We start from the raw sequence: 19,156 nt of genomic DNA on the forward strand, positions 1-19,156 counted from the left end.
GCCATTTTGTTTCTGAATCAGCAATTCTGATTCTGCATGCTCTTTTCCGAAAGGCATAGGCAGCCTAGTTTTATTTCCCGCAACTTGTAGGGAAAACCATCTTATGTAAGTAATTCGTAGCGAGGTGCCAAAATTTAGCGTAATTGCCTGCCTTGATTTAGCGTAATACGTAGGGGGTTGATCTTCTGAATTCAGCGTAAATCGTTGTTGGGACCCCCCATGCAGACCCTCTTCTAATCCAGTTAAACTTGATGTTTTTGCTCCCTGTCTTGAATTCCATCTGGTCAATGACATGGACCAATTTCACCATGATTATTGTTGGTGTAGCAAACACCCTGTGCTGTTTGTTCAACCAAGGAGCTTTTCTCCTTGGTTCAACCAACTTTAATACATTCATCATCATCACATCTTATCACTCCACCAATGGATCCATCTTCGGGCAGCAATGTTGGCCTCTCGGAGGTTGCTGTAGATGCAGGTTGGGCAGAGTTTGCAGCTCTGTAGGAGGTGATGTAGGGTTTGGGGGTCTTCCTCACAGGGGCAGGCTGCACTTGATTTAACCTTGCCCCTTTCCAATTACATGTGTAGCAAGTGGTAGGACAGAGCTGGAGGGGCTGGTCACCATATGTGCTTGAGTAAGAATTAACAGGGCAGTGCTTTGTTAGGCCAGACCATGAAAAGGTATAAGTACTATGTATTAACCAAGCAAATGTTACCTTTCTAGTTCATATTGGTTGATCAGCGCAATTATTATTACAATAATGAAGAACACGTATGTTTGACTGAGCCAATGGGCCTCATTATGTCTGCTTGTTTTATTATCATCATAATATTTTTATCTGTACATATTTATGAATCAGTCCGAGCAATTTTATTGACCATCTATTAAACTTCTACGAAACAAAGACTTTATCTCTATCCCTCACATGTCTATAAAAGAAGTTTGACTGCATTTAAAATTTTCCTTGTGAGTTCATCAGTTCTCGATACCACAATACAGTACCATACTATTGGTATCAACTTAAGTACTAGACATGATGCTGGCATATTCTCTCTGGTTCTCCACCATCTTTAGGAACACAGCATACTTCTTGTCATGATACCTGTAGAGGAAGAATTATCATACTCAGTTAAATCTGGTTGACATCAGAGTCCTCTGTAGTGTCAAAAAGCCACTAGTGTGAAAATAAAGGACATGTTAGTCAATCTGCTGGGCCTACGGATGCATCCAACTCTTTTTTCCTGGACAGCAATTAAATGACAAGCAACTACTTGCTGCCCAATGTGCCTCACGGCATAGGAAGACATAAGTACTAAGTACTAAGTAAGTAATTACTATGGAATGTGTCTGTACAGCCTTGAAAACTGCTCATGAAGTTTTGAGGAGCAAACTTTGCATGGAGGCATCCACAATGGCTACGGGACTTATGATACTCAGCTCGTAGAGAATACTAGTAGACAATCAGTTTTTGCAGGAGACAAAATGTACAACACTCTGGTTCTTTCAGTGCTCCTGTATGGAGCCGAGTCATGGACCCTCACCAAGTCACTGAAACAGAAACTGGACTCCTTCGATTCACAGTGCCTTAGAAACATCGAGGGCATCCGCTGGCAGGACCATGTCACCAACGAAGTAGTACGCCACACAACAAACCAGATCCCGGTCAGCCAGAAGATCACCAAGTACCAGCTTAACCTTCTGGGACACATCTCCAGAGCAACACCGACCCAGGAAGTGATCAAATTGATCACCTCAGTTCCAGATTCAACTTGGAGGCGCCCCAGAGGCCGTCCTAGGAGCAGATGGGAGGACCAAGTCTTCAATGTGCTGGACACCACAGGGGTCAGCAGATCTGACTGGAGAACTCTGGCTGAAAACAGAACATCTTGGAGGGACATGTCTACAGCCGCTATGCATCTCCCCTGATGCCCGCGGCTGATTGATTGATTGACAAAATAGCACATAAGACGTTACCTTTTGTCCTGTAGTCTCGGTCGTATCACTGACCCAACCTTAGCCATGCAGCCCATTGCACTCTGGAAATGTTAAAACACCAGCATGACCAACGAAATCTAAATAAACATACTTTAAGAGATCATTGACATGATTTTAATCTACATCTTAAGACAATCAATGCTTTTGTTTTTAAACGTGAGTCTGCAAACAGCATCAGGTCAAAACGAATAAGTTCTGTTTTACTGTTTTACAGTATTTCTACAAGCTGCATTGTGATTAGCCTGTGTTTACACAAGCTCTCGCTGGCTGGGCTTAATGACCCCCTCCCCGAGGTGGCGGCAATCGTAGGGCCGGCCGCTAGGGGCGCGATTTTAGTCAGGCTACATTGTGATTACTTTCTGGCCATTCTTTTTGACAAGTGCGGAATTTCCTTTGATTTGTTCTGCCCTGTAATCTGACCATCGTGACCATCCCCTCCAGGTCAATCACAAATAGATAAAGGCTGACAAACAAACAAACGACTGAGGTGTCTGTTGACCAGGTCTGACCTGTATAGTTGAAAAGTCCCCTGAAGCGTAGGCTCCCAGAATAGCTGCTCCAATCAGCACTGATTCAGGCTCTGCAGGAAGAACTACAGGCAGGCCTGGGGTAAAAAAATAATTGAGATTAAGAAAATGAGAATAAAACAGTCCTAAGATGACCAAAATAGCATGAAATACGCATTATGAAAAAGGATCATTCAGAATGCATGTGACCTCTGACCTGTGACATCAGCATGAGTCTGTACAAACAGCGGATTCTTGCTGAGCCCCCCACACATGAACAGGGTGGTGATGTCATGCCCAGCCCCCTGCAGGGCCTCCAGGATGTGTCTGGTGCCGTACTGGATTAGAAGATGGAATAATATATGGATTGAGCCATCATCATCATCATCATCATCGTACACCCAGTTTACACCAGTATTACTTAGGTACAATACACAGTCCAGTTTTTGACACGATATGATCTGTCATACTGGAAAAGGATCTGTCATCTGATATGTTCAAATAAAACCACTTGGGACTTGAGACTTACAATACATGTACATGTACTATAAAATCTCGAGAGTCCCAGACTAAAGATGACAGAGAAATAGAACAAAATAACGTTTCCTTCATACAATATATGTTTGTACTGCATTGTATAAGATTTGAATGGAGAACTCACTGCCAGGGCCTGCACTGTGGCCAGGTACAGGAGTGCAAGGTCTTCAAGGCCGGCACTCAAACGGAGACCACAGATCTGCAAACAAAACCTCCTTTCAAACCATTTATTGTATATTATTGCATACCAACAAATGTATAACATTATCTTCATCTTATCATCCTAGATATAGAAACTGAGATGCTTTGAATTTCACCCTACATCAGCCTTACAATGCTACACCTCCTTTGCTGTCCTTGGTGCTGAATGAACAGAGCATCAACAAAATCCACTGGACTGGTGGCAATTGATGCATTTTTAGATAAAAGTTGCAGGCTGACAGAATGGAAACATTGAGTTAACTTCTCAAGATATTTTCATCTTCACACCCAAGTATTTGTTTTTGATACTGTACCAATTTTTTCATTATCCTTGAGGTAGTCATTCAGTTGCAATTTGGTGCTTTTCAATCTGCTGTAACTTGTTTGGAGTATCATATACATCAAGCATGAAAAATGGAATAAAGGAAAGGAAAAGAAAAAAATGTAGATGCAGAATCTTACCATGCCAGTAAGGGAGGGGTCGGCAAGGGGTGACCTGTTGCCATGGTAATCTGGCCACACCTGGAGACCGCTGGCTAGGGTGGCTGGTGAGGAGAGGTGCTTGTCTGATGCCAGACTGTCAAGGTACGTGTTCAGGTATTCATAGACAGACTTGCCACTGTGAAAAAAAACAGACTGTTATTAATCATCAGCATACTATGGAAGCTGTTTGGCACCATATCTAAATGGATTAAGAGGTAAGGCAGCAAGAAGACAGTTGAGGAATGAAGGAAAAGTCACTGTGGGGCCATGAGTATAGCAACATGAGAACATATCACAATATACAGTGCACATGTTGTAGAAGGTGTGGGTACAAAGTTGTACAGATCAAATGGAAGAACTTCTAAAATTGTAAAGAAAAAATAATGCTATAAAATACAAAGGTATAATGATAATTGCTACCTGCTGTTTGCCTTCTCCTTGAGTTCTGGAAAGGCAGCATGGGTCTCTACAACATGGTCTATCTGCCAAAGTATAAGAGTTGTCTATAAATGGATGGGGACTTTTACCAATGAATTTGTACCAGACATATCTACTTATGTACCTGTGATTGTCACTTTCATACAGCAAGCTAAGTTAAGCTTACTTCATTGTCAATCTCATGTTATGATTAAATAAGTAGCAGCAATTAAAGCCATCAATATCTTCTTCACTCTGTACAGTAGTGCAGACTTCTGGGTACCTTTGACCCTTTATTGGAGTCAGTCATCCTGAAGACGGTCATATTCCAGCTGATTTTTTTTTCATTTTCTGAGATGGATAAAATGTTTTGAAAGTCTGTTTTGTGAAACAACAAGAGGGGCGAGTAGAACAGAAAGAAACAATATATACAAATATCCTGACTGACCCAGGAATCGAACCCGGGTCCTCAAAATCACAACACAAGCAGCGTAACTGACTGACCCCAAAGCCTGACAGGCGTTTGGCATGGTCAGTTAGCGCTACTTCAACCCCCACTGTTACATCTGGTAATTACCACTTTTCCTGTTGCGCTCTGCCCTCCCTCGCTGAGCCAGAGGCCCGGAACCATAGCAGAGAAGTAAGGTCCCCACACTCCTGGCACAAAGATGGCATCCTTACTGAGCTGGAGGTCAGGAAATAGTCAAGGTCAGGCTTGGTCCTCCTTAATGCTTTAAGATTAGCACATTAAAGATCCCACCAAACTCATCAAAAAGAGTAAGGTCCTTCCTGGCATGAGTGGTCCAGACCCTACAGTCCCATGGCTACACCTGGGGCAATTACTGTCATATTGAGGTCACCTGAGTGGCGCCACCTATTGTAAGCTTCTCGCAATTCAGCCTCTGGCTGCGAAGAGGGAGTAGTCGGCCCGCCCAATAACAATGAGAAATAACAATAACAGAATGGTTGAATGAGAAACAGTTGGAGCAACTGTCTACTTATTATGACTTAAGTTGGGATCTAAAATTAAATTCACTTACTGCCATATGACAGGAGGATGTGCCACATATGAGGGAGAGTCGAGCTGTGATTGGCTGATTTTCACAGGGAAGGCCATGACCTTTGACATCTGCACCAACCATTCCTGAAAGAGATTGCACTGCTCTAGAACTGGCAACAAAAAGTTTTATCAAAATTGTTCCACACAGCATGTTACTACATCATTAAAACATCTACATCATCTACATATATATACCCCCAAATGGCCCCGCACGGGGCATCGTAGGGGGGGGGGGTGGATGACATGACACAGCTAAAGAAAACTCAGGAAATTCTAAATTCTGTTAAGTTAAGTACCTAGTCCTCCTGCGTGTGCATCAATGAGTGAGGTCCCCACAGCTGTACCCTCCACTAGCCCCAGCTCTACAGCAGCAGACTTGGTCAGCCCCTTTCCTACCCTCTCACCAGGCGACTGCACTTCACAGCCTGTGGGGAGAGGAATAACAACATAATTGTAACTGACTGGTAAAGCTAGTTCACCTTTATCCACAAGGTTACCTATATCCGTTGTTCCAAGTGGGTGAAAGGCCTTAAGATAAACAATGAATTGTACCGTTTTTACTTAGTTGAAAGGAAATGTGTTGATTTCCATTGTAAAGCCCAGGAATATTGGATAGAATTGTTTAATGACCAGATACAATGGGATGTAGTGTACAGTTTAACCTACAAAACCTATATCCATTGTTTTTAAAAACAGTACATTTGTATATAACTACCATAGCGAGTCAACGAGCGGTGGTTTCAAATTGCACTACTTTCAAAATGTAGAAGTTTGAAACCACTGTCGGTCAACTCGCTATCCTTAAGAACACTTTTTTAATAACAACGGATATAGGTTTCCTCGGAGATAAAGGTGAACTAACGTAACTCAGTCAAGGTTACCCAACTAGCCAATTACTCACAGCATGCGAGCTAGGAGGATTGTACCTGATACATGTAATACTTTTAGTTTTAGGTACACAGCTGTACTGCACAAAACTATACTACCATTGGCGCTGAAAAGTCTTCATCAATCATTAAGTTCTGGAACTTTGTAAGAAGGGATTACCTCATCAAACATCAATCAAACTCAACAACTTTAGTTTAAGCACCATGTGCCACTTTCATTTTACTATCACTGCAGAGAAAATCTTATGCGAGTTCAACTCAATACCAATTTTTGCATATTTATCTGAAAGAAGATCTGCCAGTCCAATCTCCTGCCAGAAACTGTCGCTCCACTCTTCAGATGCAGAGTACGTCCACTTGCAGACCAGGCTGCACAGGGACCTGGAATAGAATAGACAGGAAGAAGATGTTAGGGACAGGTTTGGAGTTGGTTTCTAGAGTTTGTACAGGAAAACAGATTTGTTTCTGGTGGTTAACAGAACCCACTCACTCACTCACTCACTCGTCCTCCTGCACATGGTGCGTGGAGCCAACTGAATTCACTAGGGACCTCCACCATCCTCTGTTTGTCGCTGCAAGCTGCGCCTGGTGGAGGGTGATGTTAGTGCTGCGCAGATCTCGGGTCACCACGTCCATCCAGCGGGTGCGGGGCGCCCCCCGTGGGCGACGCCATCCTGCCTGCTTTGGGTTGGAGTCGAGCACCCACACACAAGTAAACATACATGTCCATGGTGCTGAACACCATCCACACACAAACAGATCTGTCCTTGGTGCTGAATACCATCAATACACATATGCAAACATACCTGTCCCTGGTGCTGAACACCATCTACACACAGGTAAACATACCTGTCCTTGGTGCTGAATATCATCCACATACAGTTAAACACACCTGTCCCTGGTGCGGAACACCATCCACACACAGGTAAACACACATATCTCTGGTGCGTAACTCCATCCACACACAGACAAACATACCTGTCCTTGGTGCTAAGCACCATCCACGCACAGGTTAACACACCTGTCCCTGGTGCTGATGAACACCATCGACACACAGGTAAACATACCTGTCCTTGGTGCTGAACACCATTCACACAAATGTTGGAACATACCTGTCTTTGGTCCTGAACACAAGCTACACACAAACAGACCTGTCCTTGGTGCTGAGCACCATCAATACGCATATGCAAACAGACCTGTTCCTGGTTCTGAACACCATCCACACACAAGAAACACACATGTGTCTGTTGCTGGCATGAATGCAGGTCTAAAAGTGTGTCATCTGCAACTGAAGAGTCTATTATGACTCATTACAGGTTTCCTAAAAATTCAAGATGACAGAACAAAATTTACAGAAAGCACTTTGACACACAGGAAACAATGTCAATCTGACCTGGAAGTACTTCCTGTAGCCCTCCATGTCAGATAGTCAGGTAACTCAAACATGTGACCTGCCTTGTCCCAGCATGCCTCACCAATATTCTGTTCATGGACAAAAGATTCAGAATCTAATGTAATCTGCATTATAATGACAACATTTAACTGTTACAGCAAATCACCAGTGAGAAAAGAAAACAATAGATCATGGCTCAACCAGCATAAAACTTGCATCAGGCTCTTAAATGTGCTTGGTGCTTTCTACATTGTAAAAGATTGACATTGGAGAACAGAATCCTGTCTTTCCGTCAAGATATGAAAATGCTTCGTGGTGCCAATGGTTGTAAGTTAAGGACCATAACAATAAAAAAAGCTGCAGAAAAAACGGCAATGTTAAAACTCAAGTCAACAATTCCCATGGAGCTAAATTTCCCTAGCTGAATACACAAATATGTATGATGTTACCTCTTTTAGCCAGAGTAGTTTGGGGGGTGCCATTTCTGGAGAGATTGCTCCGCCTACATATTTCAGTACGGCATGATGGGTAGCGTTTATTCTCTCTGCCTGCTTCGTGGCTCGATGGTCCATCCATAGGACAATGTTCTGCTCATTCTCGCCTGAGCAGGGAATCAGATGATACAAATTAACAAAGATCTTTTCCACAACCAACGGACTAGAGATTACTCTAGCAATGTTTCAGTGACTGTAACCATTCTCAAGCTAATACAGTACTGACTTGCTTAACACTGTGTGCAGGTTGTTGTCGCTGCTGTAGTGTGAAGAACATTTAAGATTAACTTTTCATTTGTATGAAAAGAGCCTTGTTTATCTATTATTTACCTGATGAAGCCATTATTGACAGATAGACAATATTTGTAAAACTTCAAAAAGCTTCCAAATTTGTCTTGACAGTCCAAATTATATCATGATGACTGTTTTCTTGTTTTTTCTTTATCTTTTTTAGTTGCTGAAGTTGTTGAATCATACCTGACTTGCTGACTGTGAGAGGGTTGCCCTCCGTGTCCAGCAGGACCAGTGAACATGTTGCATCAAACCCAACTCCACGGACCAGGGTCACATCCACTGTTGAGGTCACCTTCTGCACGTGGCAGAAATCACACACCTGATTGTTTTAAGTTCTTCTTTTTCCATTGCCAGTATTTCATGTCTAAAGTGAATCTTTATACAAGTGTCATGAGTGGTCCTCAAGTACAAAAATTTCCTAGCTTTGGGGAGTGACCAGTCCAAAATTTTGTGGTCCTTGTCCAGGTCTGGTACAGTCTATTGTAACAGATACCAACATGGCAGCCTTAAAATTTGGAAAACAACGGAGATCGACTATTGCTATAGGATAGACGTTGGATGCAACTCAGCCTAGCATCCTAACCTTATCCTAAAATCTTAACTCAACCCAAGCCCTAACCCTGGCCATGATGGGCTAAGTTGACACGTGGATGTCGGTCTGAGTTGACCAGGACATTTGGCCAAGTTTTAACTGGACCAAGTTGGTAGAGTGACAAAATTTGTCTTGATCCCTTTAAGGAATGGAACTTCATAAATGCTGAACGTTCTGCAAAGAGGAAGAATAATGAAGACAATGAATACTAATGCACTTTTTGCTACCCTAAAAGTCAGATGATTTCTAAAGAATCCTGTATCACCTTGACGACCGTGCAACAGGCAGTCCAGATGTCCTCTGATGACTGCTGGTAGAAGTCTGGTTGTGGGTTCCATGTTTGGATGGGATGTTCTGCCGTGGACCGTACCCGTCCTATTCCGTCTACGAGTGCCGCACGTGCACTACCCGTACCTACATCCACTCCAACATAGTACCGTTCCGCGTCACCCATACTAAACTACAGGGCTGGAAAATAATTGAATTGAAAGCTCTTGTAGTCCATTTATGAAGAAACACACTTAGAGGACATTAACCCTTAAATCGTAACAAATGATTAATAACCTATCAAATATTCCTTGAATGTGACTGATTCCTTCAATGTCAGCCTGAGTTGCAAATGCATTGAAAGGAGTGATCTAATGCAATGATATGATATGATAAATGTTGATAACACATATCATTATGATAGCTATGCTATGATAACATGTGACGTTATCATGAATTATTTCAACTATATGAAGCTTTAGATTATGTCCCATATGTTATCATCCCCAAATTTTAAGTCTGGGAAAGAAACAATTACTTCAATCAATGAATCAATCAGCCAATGTCATCAATCAGTCAATCTATTCTATTCTTCTATAGGGATTAACCTTATAATAGTACGTCCTTATTACTTACCATATCACAAATCCAACACGAACGAAGTTTGACTTCGCGCCAAACGACCTTTGGCCAGCCAGAGAACGTTACCCTTTCACCTTTCACCCTTTACCTAACAAAATGGCGGTGGAAGACGTGATGGTGGAGCCGTGGTACATGATGCAGATGGTACAGGCCTTTCTGCAGGTGAATATCGCATGAAAATTCTTCTACACATTTATGATATGATGTATTATTATGCCAGTGTCATGTTTTACTTGTATGATGCCATATAGAGCAGCGATTGGCGCTGAAAAGTGACGTTACACAACAGGAGGTTTTACGTTACTACCCTGTTGTTACACCCTGTTGTTACCCTGGGGGCCGGCCTGGCCTTGCGAAGTTTTTTACCATAACGGATTGTAGATCAGCCATTATGATATAGCGGATAGCTCCCCAGCACAACATATCCGCTATGCTGTGTCGTTTCTCAAAACAAACAAATCAAAGAAACAACCCAACCAAGTTGTGCTCAGCCGGCCGCGTTAGCAGGGGTTGTCAGGGACAAACCAAAAACGATCGTGAGGGGTGGGTAATATGGAAGTAAGGCAGTTTTTCAGAGTTACAGTTTGTAGTTTTATTTCTGCCCTTCTTCATTGTTTGGTCATCAGAATTTCTTTGAAATTTCAATTAAGATCAGTAACTGCCGTTACACATGAATTTTTTACTTAAAGGCGCCCAGAGCAATTTTTTTGTCTTTTCAAATTCAATTTTCAAGTCATTTTTTATATACACTCAGATACAGTAAGGTTAAATAACACTATCTCAATGCATATCGACCTTCATTGAACTAAGATGAGACGTCGTTGGGTGGTGAGAACTCATTGAAAATCCGAGCGCTGCATGTGCCATTATTTCAAATTTTCAGAACGCACGCGAACATGACCGATGAGTCATGAACGCTTCCGGAGATGTCGTCACTTGTTCGAATAAGGTTTCGATTTGCAAACGGGCGAATCAGATTCAATTCGCTCGGTGACCTCACGCGTTCGAAAATCTCCGAAAAGTACCGACGGGAAACCGTTAGTGGCTCGATCCTGTGCTGATTTATTGTAGGATATAATAAATCAAAGGGGTCCGTTTGCGGCATGTTTGTGCGTCCTTTTAAACGCTGAAAGTACGAAATAATGTTAAAAATGTGCTACTATGTTGAAGTAAATGTCAATATCGTACTGACTGTCTCATCCAGAATATTTTTGATTTTAATGCTCTAAAAACTGCTCTGGGCGCCTTTAAAGCAAAACATATCGTTACAAGCTACCTGGTACATAACGTTACGAGTTAAGTTCTAGACATTTAAACTTAAAGTGGAATATCAAAGCTTACCGAGTAGAGTCAACTTCTTGCTTCCTATTTGTATGTGGGAGCAGTTAATGTCTCTAAAACAAGGTTTATCTAAGCAGATCAAGAATACAAATCTATCTGTAATCTGTTGCAATCAAAGTATGGAAATGTTTCCTCCCCCAGGCCCCAGTGTACCACATCGTGATCGAGGTGCTGTTGATAGTGTGGATCATCGGCCTGCTGTTCTCTAAGAGCTACAGGATCCAGGAGAGGGTACAACTCACAGAGAAGGTGAGACCTCTGCTAAAACAGCCTAATTTACAGCAGAAATATTGGGCTAAAGTAGGCTAAAACAGTTGCATACTGTAAATGCATTTAAGTTCGCGGGGATTTAATTTCGCGGGAGCGGGAAAAGGGACTTTTTGCGGTGGATTTAAGTTTGCGGTAACACCATAGACTGCAGTCTGATACCATAACAGAAAAATGTTCGCGGTGGTTTTAAGTTTGCGGTAAAGTGGTCACCGCGAAAACCGCGAACATTAATCCACCTCGAAAATTTCTGCATTTACAGTATTCAGTAGAACTATTGGATTCAAACACTGTATAAAAACAGTCCGATTTACGGTAGAAATGTTGAAACAAGATAAATCATTAAATGGGCTACAACAATTGGATCTACAGTAGAAATGTTGATTCTAGACAATTTGGCTATAGTAGTGTCATATACGGTAGATTTATTAGAATCAAACACTGTTTTCATCTTTACTTCTTGTTGAATGTTTGCTAAAACGATGTCAAAGAACCAAGGGTGTTAGATTGTGTGATAAGTTACTTAATTCTTAACATACCATTACATTTGTAACAGGGCTCTAGCCAGCTTCCGTTTTTCCATCAATTGACGGAAATTCGCTGCGTCTGACGGAAAAATTTTAAAAGCAATCCGTCAACCTCGACGGACAAAAATCTTTGGTGGAAGCTATAGGCGGCTTTAGGATGCCGTCCACGGCCGTAAAAGCCACACACTGTTTGTTTTGCTATTGTTATGGCTGTTAACAATGTGTGTCGGCGCTCTATCGCATACGATAATCTCATTAAAACCGGTTTTTCACAGTCTCAATGGCAACATTTACTACTTTGTAGTGTCATGGGAAAATAAGTTTTCGCGGTTTTCACGACGACTGGAATCGGCTGACGGAAAAAAAATTCGAGCTGGCTAGAGCCCTGATTTGTAATATATCAAGTAAATTTGTACGTTTAAGAATCATATTCAGTTGCTTGAGTAAGTTTTTTGGCATATCTTATTACCTCCAGATGTCTAACCTTTATTGACAATCACATACCTTATGCTGTCAGCTGCTTCTCTTCGCAACAGCAGACTTCTTTGTCTTTAGACATGTCAAGAGGAGGCAAGTATTGTTATACCACAATCTCCAAATGTTTAAGGGAGAATTTGAATAAATGTAATATTTCTCCATTTGTAGGAGAAGGAAGACCTGTTGGCTGAATGGAAGCCAGAGCCACTGGTACCAGACACCCCTGAAGACCACCCTGCACTACACCCACGGGTCGTGTCTGGGTCAGTAGGGACTTTTCTGACTGATTTGCTTTGTACTGCAGCTATAGGTGTCACTGCCTGCTTAGATTTGAAATTCTATCGCAAACTTTAACATTTGAAATAAAGAATGCAATGTAGGTTTTGTTACTTAAGTGTCAAATATATGCTTTATATTAGTGTACATTTATCTACTAGTATGTAAACCTACACTGTAAATCCATTGTAAAAAGATTATGTGCACAAAAGTGCATATAGATTTAGCATTCAGAGCCCAGTGTACATACAATGGCATCTAATCTGCATGTATGTGCACAATCAAATTTTTAAATTAGTAATTCTATTGGAACTGTTCACAGAATAAAAACATAATTATGATCCTGTGTTGTGATTGGTTGTGGTTTCCAGGAAAGCAGGGTTAAAGGTCGTGGTGGATGGGAAGGAGTGCCTTAACCTGGCCACCCTCAACTTCCTAGGCATGCTGGGTAATAAACGGATTGAGGTGAGACAAAGCCTGCACATCTATATGCTACGCCCCTAGTTTCGGGATCAATGACGTTGTTACTTAAAGTTGTTTCTATTTCCTTGTTTGCTGTGCTCTTCATAAATCAAACTTCATCAAGCTTTATCAGGATCCACATTGCAGGCATGTTACTCAATTGCTCATCAATGTGTTCATTACTTTGTTGTGTTGAGTAGTGAACAAAAGCTTTAACATTAAATATGATGAGCTGTAAACACTAAATACAGACACAAGAAGAGTTGTAGCTAGTATACTTTTGTTTGCATCTAGTGTACTTCATTTTCTGTTGGGCAATTTATACATGTCTTTACTTGTCTTTATGTCTTTTGTCCCTTGTAGAAAGCTGCCAACACAGCTCTGTACAAGTACGGAGTTGGATCCTGTGGACCCAGAGGCTTTTATGGAACAGTGGGTAAGTCTAAAACTAACAAATGACATACATTTTGAAGCTAGAGAAGAACGTTATATAAGCAAAGGTATCATCATGACTATAGACCACAGACTAAAGAAAAGAGTTTCAGGACCAAGACGTGGTAGAGTATCTATCTAAAAAATGTATCAGATCTTTAAAGTTTAAGGAAAATTATTTCTAGGTGAGAAAAACATGACAATGGTTCCATCACTTAAACACCTTTCCTTGCAGATGTTCACCTTGACCTTGAAGATAAACTTGCCAAGTACACAAGAACAGAAGAGGCCATCCTCTATGCCTACGGCTTTGCCACCATCGCCAGTGCTATCCCAGCCTACTCCAAAAGAGGCGACATTGTTTTCTGGTACGACACATTCTTGCTTTTTGTCCAAGTTTAATCTACATGTATATATGACCTTATCTTCTTAAAATTCAAAATCTGCTTGAGAATATTGCAATACTGATTTTGGTATATTCCTTTACACTTTCAAAACAATTGCAATATATTGTCCTGTTTTGCTGATGTTTCAGACAGTAACATGTACAACTGGTAAATTATTTTGCTAATCCATGAAAAGTAACAATGTTACTTGTCATCAAACAAACAAAAGTAACAATGTTACTTGTCATCAAACAAACAAAAGTAAGAATGTTACTTGTCATCAAACAAACAATTTATGCTTTGTACATGTATGTTAACCTCAGGGCTCTAGCCAGCTTGACATTTTTTTCCGTCAGCCAATTCCCATTGTCGCGAAAACACTATTCCAGGAGTTAGAGAGACTGAACTGAGACCTTGAAAAACGGGTTTTAATGAGATTATCGTATGCGAAAGGGCACCGACACACATTATCAACAATCATAACAATAGCAAAACAAACAGTGTGTGGCTTTTACGGCCATGGACGGCGTCCCCAAGCCGCCTGTAGCTTCCACCAAGGAGCTTTTATCAGATTTTTGTCCGTCAAAGTTGACGGATTGGTTTTAAAATTTTTCCGTCACACGCAGCAAATTTCCGTCAATTGACGGAAAAACGGACGGTGGCTAGAGCCCTGGTTAACCTCCTTCTGCTATGTTAACCTCCTTCTGCTATGTTAACCTCCTTCTGCTATGTTAAACTCCTTCTGCTATGTTAATCTTCCTCTGCTATGTTAACCTCCTTCTGCTATGTTAAACTCCTTCTGCTATGTTAATCTTCCTCTGCTATGTTAACCTCCTTCTGCTATGTTAAACTCCTTCTGCTATGTTAATCTTCCTCTGCTATGTTAACCTCCTTCTGCTATGTTAAACTCCTTCTGCTATGTTAATCTTCCTCTGCTATGTTAACCTCCTTCTGCTATGTTAACCTCCTTCTGCTATGTTAACCCCCTTCTGCTATGTTAATCTCCTTCTGCAACCCCCTTACCACCCTCCAGTGATGAGGGAGCCTGCTTTGCCATCCAGAAAGGCCTGCTGGCCTCCCGCAGTAAAGTGGTGTACTTCAAACACAACGACATGGAAGACTTGGAGCGGCTTCTCAAGGAACAGGCTAAGGATGACAAGAAGGTGTGAGAATGTTAGATAATCTTCTTTTCTGTGAGTCATTGATAAAGATAGGTTAAAGAACTATTAAAAAAATTGAATTGCTGCATTGGAAGGAAAGTTTGATTCCAGGCTTGCTGATATATTAATGTTGTTGAATATTGTTTTCCATGTAGAATCCCAAGAAGGCTGCTGTCACCCGGAGGTTTGTTCTGGTGGAGGGGATATACATGAACTATGGAGACATTGTCCCCCTGCCAAAATTGGTTGGTACTGCAGCAAAACACTGGCTTTGACCTTGTAGCATTTGTACTGTGTGTGCTTTTGTTTTAAATTGATAAGTTTATACTAATCAGCTATTTAGGGCACGGAAAATGAAAATTTATACTTAGATTTCCAAATGTGTTGTTGCCAGTTATTGGCCTCAGGAGAAATAGTCACATGTTTAGTACAGTTTAAGAATCTGTTAAACCATTTCAAAACAGGACAGCCTTTCATTTCGAACTGCTTACCACAAGCATGTAAATGGTACTAGTAAATGAAAATGATGCGATGTACAAAGAAAAGCAAAATTACATGCTTGCCTTCTCTTATTCTAGGTTGAACTGAAGTACAAGTACAAAGTCCGAATCTTTATCGAGGAGAGCGCGTCCTTTGGAGTACTGGGAGACAACGGCAGGGGAGTCACAGAGCACTTTGGTGTTCCTGTGAGTTGGTTTGACTTGTTTTTACAAGGCTTAGCACTGTTTTTGCTTTATTTGTTTGTTTGTATGTTGACAGTTTCATTGAGATTATTGTGAATGGATTTTTTATGGGTTGTCTTTGCTTAAAAAAACATTCTAGTAATGAGATATTGGGAAGATATGAATACTTTCATCAAGGGTTCATACTTGAAAAATGAAGAATTATATATATATATACCAGTCCTGGATTTACTCTACTCCACTCTACTTATTCGTTATTGTAGCCTGAGTATCAGCCTGGTTGGTTTACTGGTGCTCCTATACTTGTTGAGGGGTGAGAATTGGAGCCCTGGTAAACTAACCAGGATGATGCTCAGGCTAACTTTAATAAGGTCAAATCATGCCAGCAGGAAAACATGGGAAAACACTTATTGTCTTATATATTAAACTTACGACTTGGGAAAACTGTTATTGTCGGCCTTGTCATAATTTTCCTCGACAGATAGAAGACATCGACCTGATCAGTGCTAACATGGAGATGTCCCTGGCATCTATCGGTGGTTTCTGCTGTGGAGACTCCTTTGTTATCGACCATCAGGTAATTGCTTCCTCAATGATACAGATTTTTGATAGTCCAAAGGAAACGAGGTCCATAGTCACTGATGAAAGACACCAAATGGTTGTCTGAAATGTCTGACCATTTCCAAAATTATATCCAGTTGCTTGAGTAACTGCTTTTCGGCATATCTTATGGATTGATCACAGAGTTATTTTTAACAACAAATGTTCCCTGCCCCACCCCACTCCAGCGCCTGTCAGGTCAGGGCTACTGTTTTTCAGCGTCTCTCCCCCCCATGCTGTCAGTGGCAGCGTCCGAGGCACTCCGGATCATGGAAGAGAAACCTGGTAAGGTCTTTCCTTGTTTAGGGTGGGACAATGATTTGATACTCGTATATAATATTCATGATCAAACTTTATATGATATGCCACATTTACGGCAACATGTGGCTGCTGATAATCGTCACACCTTTGCCCTATGCAGAAGTACTGTTGTTTGACCATACCTGATGGTACAAAGTTGGTAGTACTAACACTCAAACTTGTCCTGGCTGTATCTAAGTCAGTATTATGTTTCAGTAATGGTTTAAGAGGCACAAAGTAGCAGCTAAGGTTGACTTCCAGTTTATTGAACAGGAGTTGTAAGAGAAATTTCCAAACTATAAATCAGGTACTGTACTGTACAATATTCAAACACTACGTGTCACTGTTCTTCAGGTATATTTGAGGAGCTGAGGACAAGATGCCAGTGGCTACATGCTAAGTTGTCAAGGTAAGACATACACAGGTTTCTTTCAACTTTCTTTTGATTCTGGCGTTTGACCATAATTTTCTTTCTCCCATTTCAATAGAATGTTTTGATGTGACCTTTCAGTTACTGTAAATGCAGAAATGTTCGCGGTGGATTAATGTTCGCGGGTTTCGCGGTGACCGCTTCACCGCGAAATTAAAACCACCGCGAACATTTTTCTATTATGATATTAGACTGCAGTCTATGGTGTTACCGCGAACTTAAAACCACCGCGAAAAGTCCTTTTTCCCGCTACCGCGAAATTAAATCCCCGCGAACTTAAATGCATTTACAGTATACTCACCTCATCATTGCATTACTTTTGCCCTTGGACCATTTTGTTGCTTCTGTTCTTTGACCTTTTCATTGTTTCTGCCCTCTGACTGTTTCATTGTTTTTGCCCTCTGACCTGATGTGTTGTGTTGGTACAGTATTCCTGGACTGAAAGTTTGTGGAGAGCCCATATCCCCCATCATGCACCTGCAACTGGCAGCACCGTCTAGTCGTGCAGAAGACACGAAGAAACTTGAGACCATGTGCAATGAGGTAATAAAGATTTTGGTTCAGTTTTTTATCCAAAATACTAAAACTAAAAGTGGAATTTTGGCACGTCAAATCTGTAAAAAAAAAATATTATTACACCCAGCATGTGGTTAGAACTAGATAGACTGAAAAATATTTTGCTGAAATGTAGCTTTCCTTAATTCCTCCAAAGTTGTAAACAGTAGTGTTTTTGCCGTGGGTCTTTTCAGTCAATGACCATATCTGTAGTTGTGGATTTTGATTGAGTTCTAGGATTTTCAATACATGTATACGTATCAAACCGTTAAATTCAGTTAACAATAAGTGCATTCAGTACTTAAACACAGGGAATCCATGTTAATATATACATGGACTGCGAACCCAGGCGTTTCAGCTGTAGGTGACATGTTGAAAATAAAACTCCTTCCAGTGTATGAATCAGGGTGTGGCTCTGACTGTGGCACGTTACCTGGAGCAGGAAGAACACCTGGTGCCCCCTCCCAGGTAGGTCATCGTCTCCTTTCTATTATTACGCTGATCTAAGGCCCCGTTCACACTTGCGCTTGTATTCAAGTTTGAGTGATGAATGTCCCTTGAAACATTTGAATTAGCCTCCATATCTTATCCGGTTGTGTAGCCTGGATATCTAACCTTGATCGATGATCCAGTGTGAAAATGTATAATTATTGGACCCCACCTTATGAATTTTGATCATCAAAAAATATACTTGAACAGTACACAAAGATTGTGCTGAAAGTTTGTGTGGTTTTGTAAGGATTAAATGGTTTCTAGAAACATGTTTTAATCCTTTAAGATTTAATGTAAAATATGAAGAGCTTGATCAATTGTTTTTCACGCTTATTTTCCCGCCCCCAGCATCAGGGTAGCTGTGAACGTGGAGCTGACAGAAGACGACATCGATCACGCGACCGCCGTCATCACAAACGTGGCCAAGATGGTTTTGTAAAGAAACACCTGTTACTGTATACTAGAAAAACAAACTTAGTGAGCAAAATTAATAATTGCAAATGTTTTTGTGAGCTTTGTTAATCTCCAGGCAGATCTTGCTGTGGCATGAGAAAGTATTGTAAGCTTGGGAAGGAGTTTAGCCAGCAGAGGAGTTTCATATGCCACAGTGGGGTCCCAAGCTTATGATAGTATCATATGCCACAGCAAGCTTTGCCTGGAGATTATGCTTTGTGCCTCAAGAGCTAGGCTCCATACAAGTACAAGTCATCTTGAATAAGATCAAGTAACTAAACGTGTTAATGTAGCACTATCAAATATTGTCCTATCTACTTGAAATGTCTTTTATAAACACAATGTATGGTCATGGCCAAGTAAGTAACCTGTGGAAAGAAATATCAGCTCTTCCAAAACAAACAATGTATGGTCTGTAACTTTCCCTGCCTATTAATACTGAGGTGGACATGATCCAAAGTAGACAATGATAGTACACAAGAATTGGTAGTGCTACTTTAGTATAGTCTGAAAACAACAAACAAAACATATAGATACTAGCCTCTG

The 19,156-nt window shown here is 41.1% G+C and overlaps 2 protein-coding genes across 2 annotated transcripts; one reads left to right on the forward strand and one right to left on the reverse strand.

The window, feature by feature from the left end:
- Window positions 1-507: 507 nt before the first annotated feature.
- On the reverse strand, window positions 508-9,900 carry LOC118431320 (FGGY carbohydrate kinase domain-containing protein-like). The gene is made up of 16 exons (XM_035842442.1): window positions 9,764-9,900; window positions 9,126-9,328; window positions 8,452-8,563; window positions 7,930-8,081; window positions 7,481-7,569; window positions 6,353-6,468; window positions 5,497-5,625; window positions 5,181-5,284; window positions 4,718-4,825; window positions 4,144-4,205; window positions 3,703-3,859; window positions 3,164-3,238; window positions 2,720-2,840; window positions 2,506-2,600; window positions 1,976-2,037; window positions 508-1,103 (listed from the first exon to the last, which is right to left on the reverse strand). Exons 2-16 carry the CDS (start codon window positions 9,312-9,314, stop codon window positions 1,022-1,024), a joined length of 1,653 nt encoding a protein of 550 aa, XP_035698335.1. The 5' UTR covers window positions 9,315-9,328; window positions 9,764-9,900; the 3' UTR covers window positions 508-1,021.
- On the forward strand, window positions 9,831-18,712 carry LOC118431321 (serine palmitoyltransferase 1-like). The gene is made up of 15 exons (XM_035842443.1): window positions 9,831-9,931; window positions 11,252-11,359; window positions 12,550-12,644; window positions 13,029-13,122; window positions 13,483-13,555; window positions 13,787-13,919; window positions 14,971-15,100; window positions 15,253-15,342; window positions 15,676-15,783; window positions 16,262-16,357; window positions 16,569-16,665; window positions 17,035-17,089; window positions 17,539-17,653; window positions 18,060-18,133; window positions 18,506-18,712. The coding sequence occupies exons 1-15, from the start codon at window positions 9,866-9,868 to the stop codon at window positions 18,594-18,596; spliced, it is 1,425 nt and encodes a 474-aa protein (XP_035698336.1). The 5' UTR covers window positions 9,831-9,865; the 3' UTR covers window positions 18,597-18,712.
- Window positions 18,713-19,156: the final 444 nt, after the last annotated feature.

This window comes from Branchiostoma floridae, chromosome 15 (assembly GCF_000003815.2).
Source record: "Branchiostoma floridae strain S238N-H82 chromosome 15, Bfl_VNyyK, whole genome shotgun sequence".
Classification (NCBI taxonomy): Eukaryota; Metazoa; Chordata; class Leptocardii; order Amphioxiformes; family Branchiostomatidae; genus Branchiostoma; species Branchiostoma floridae.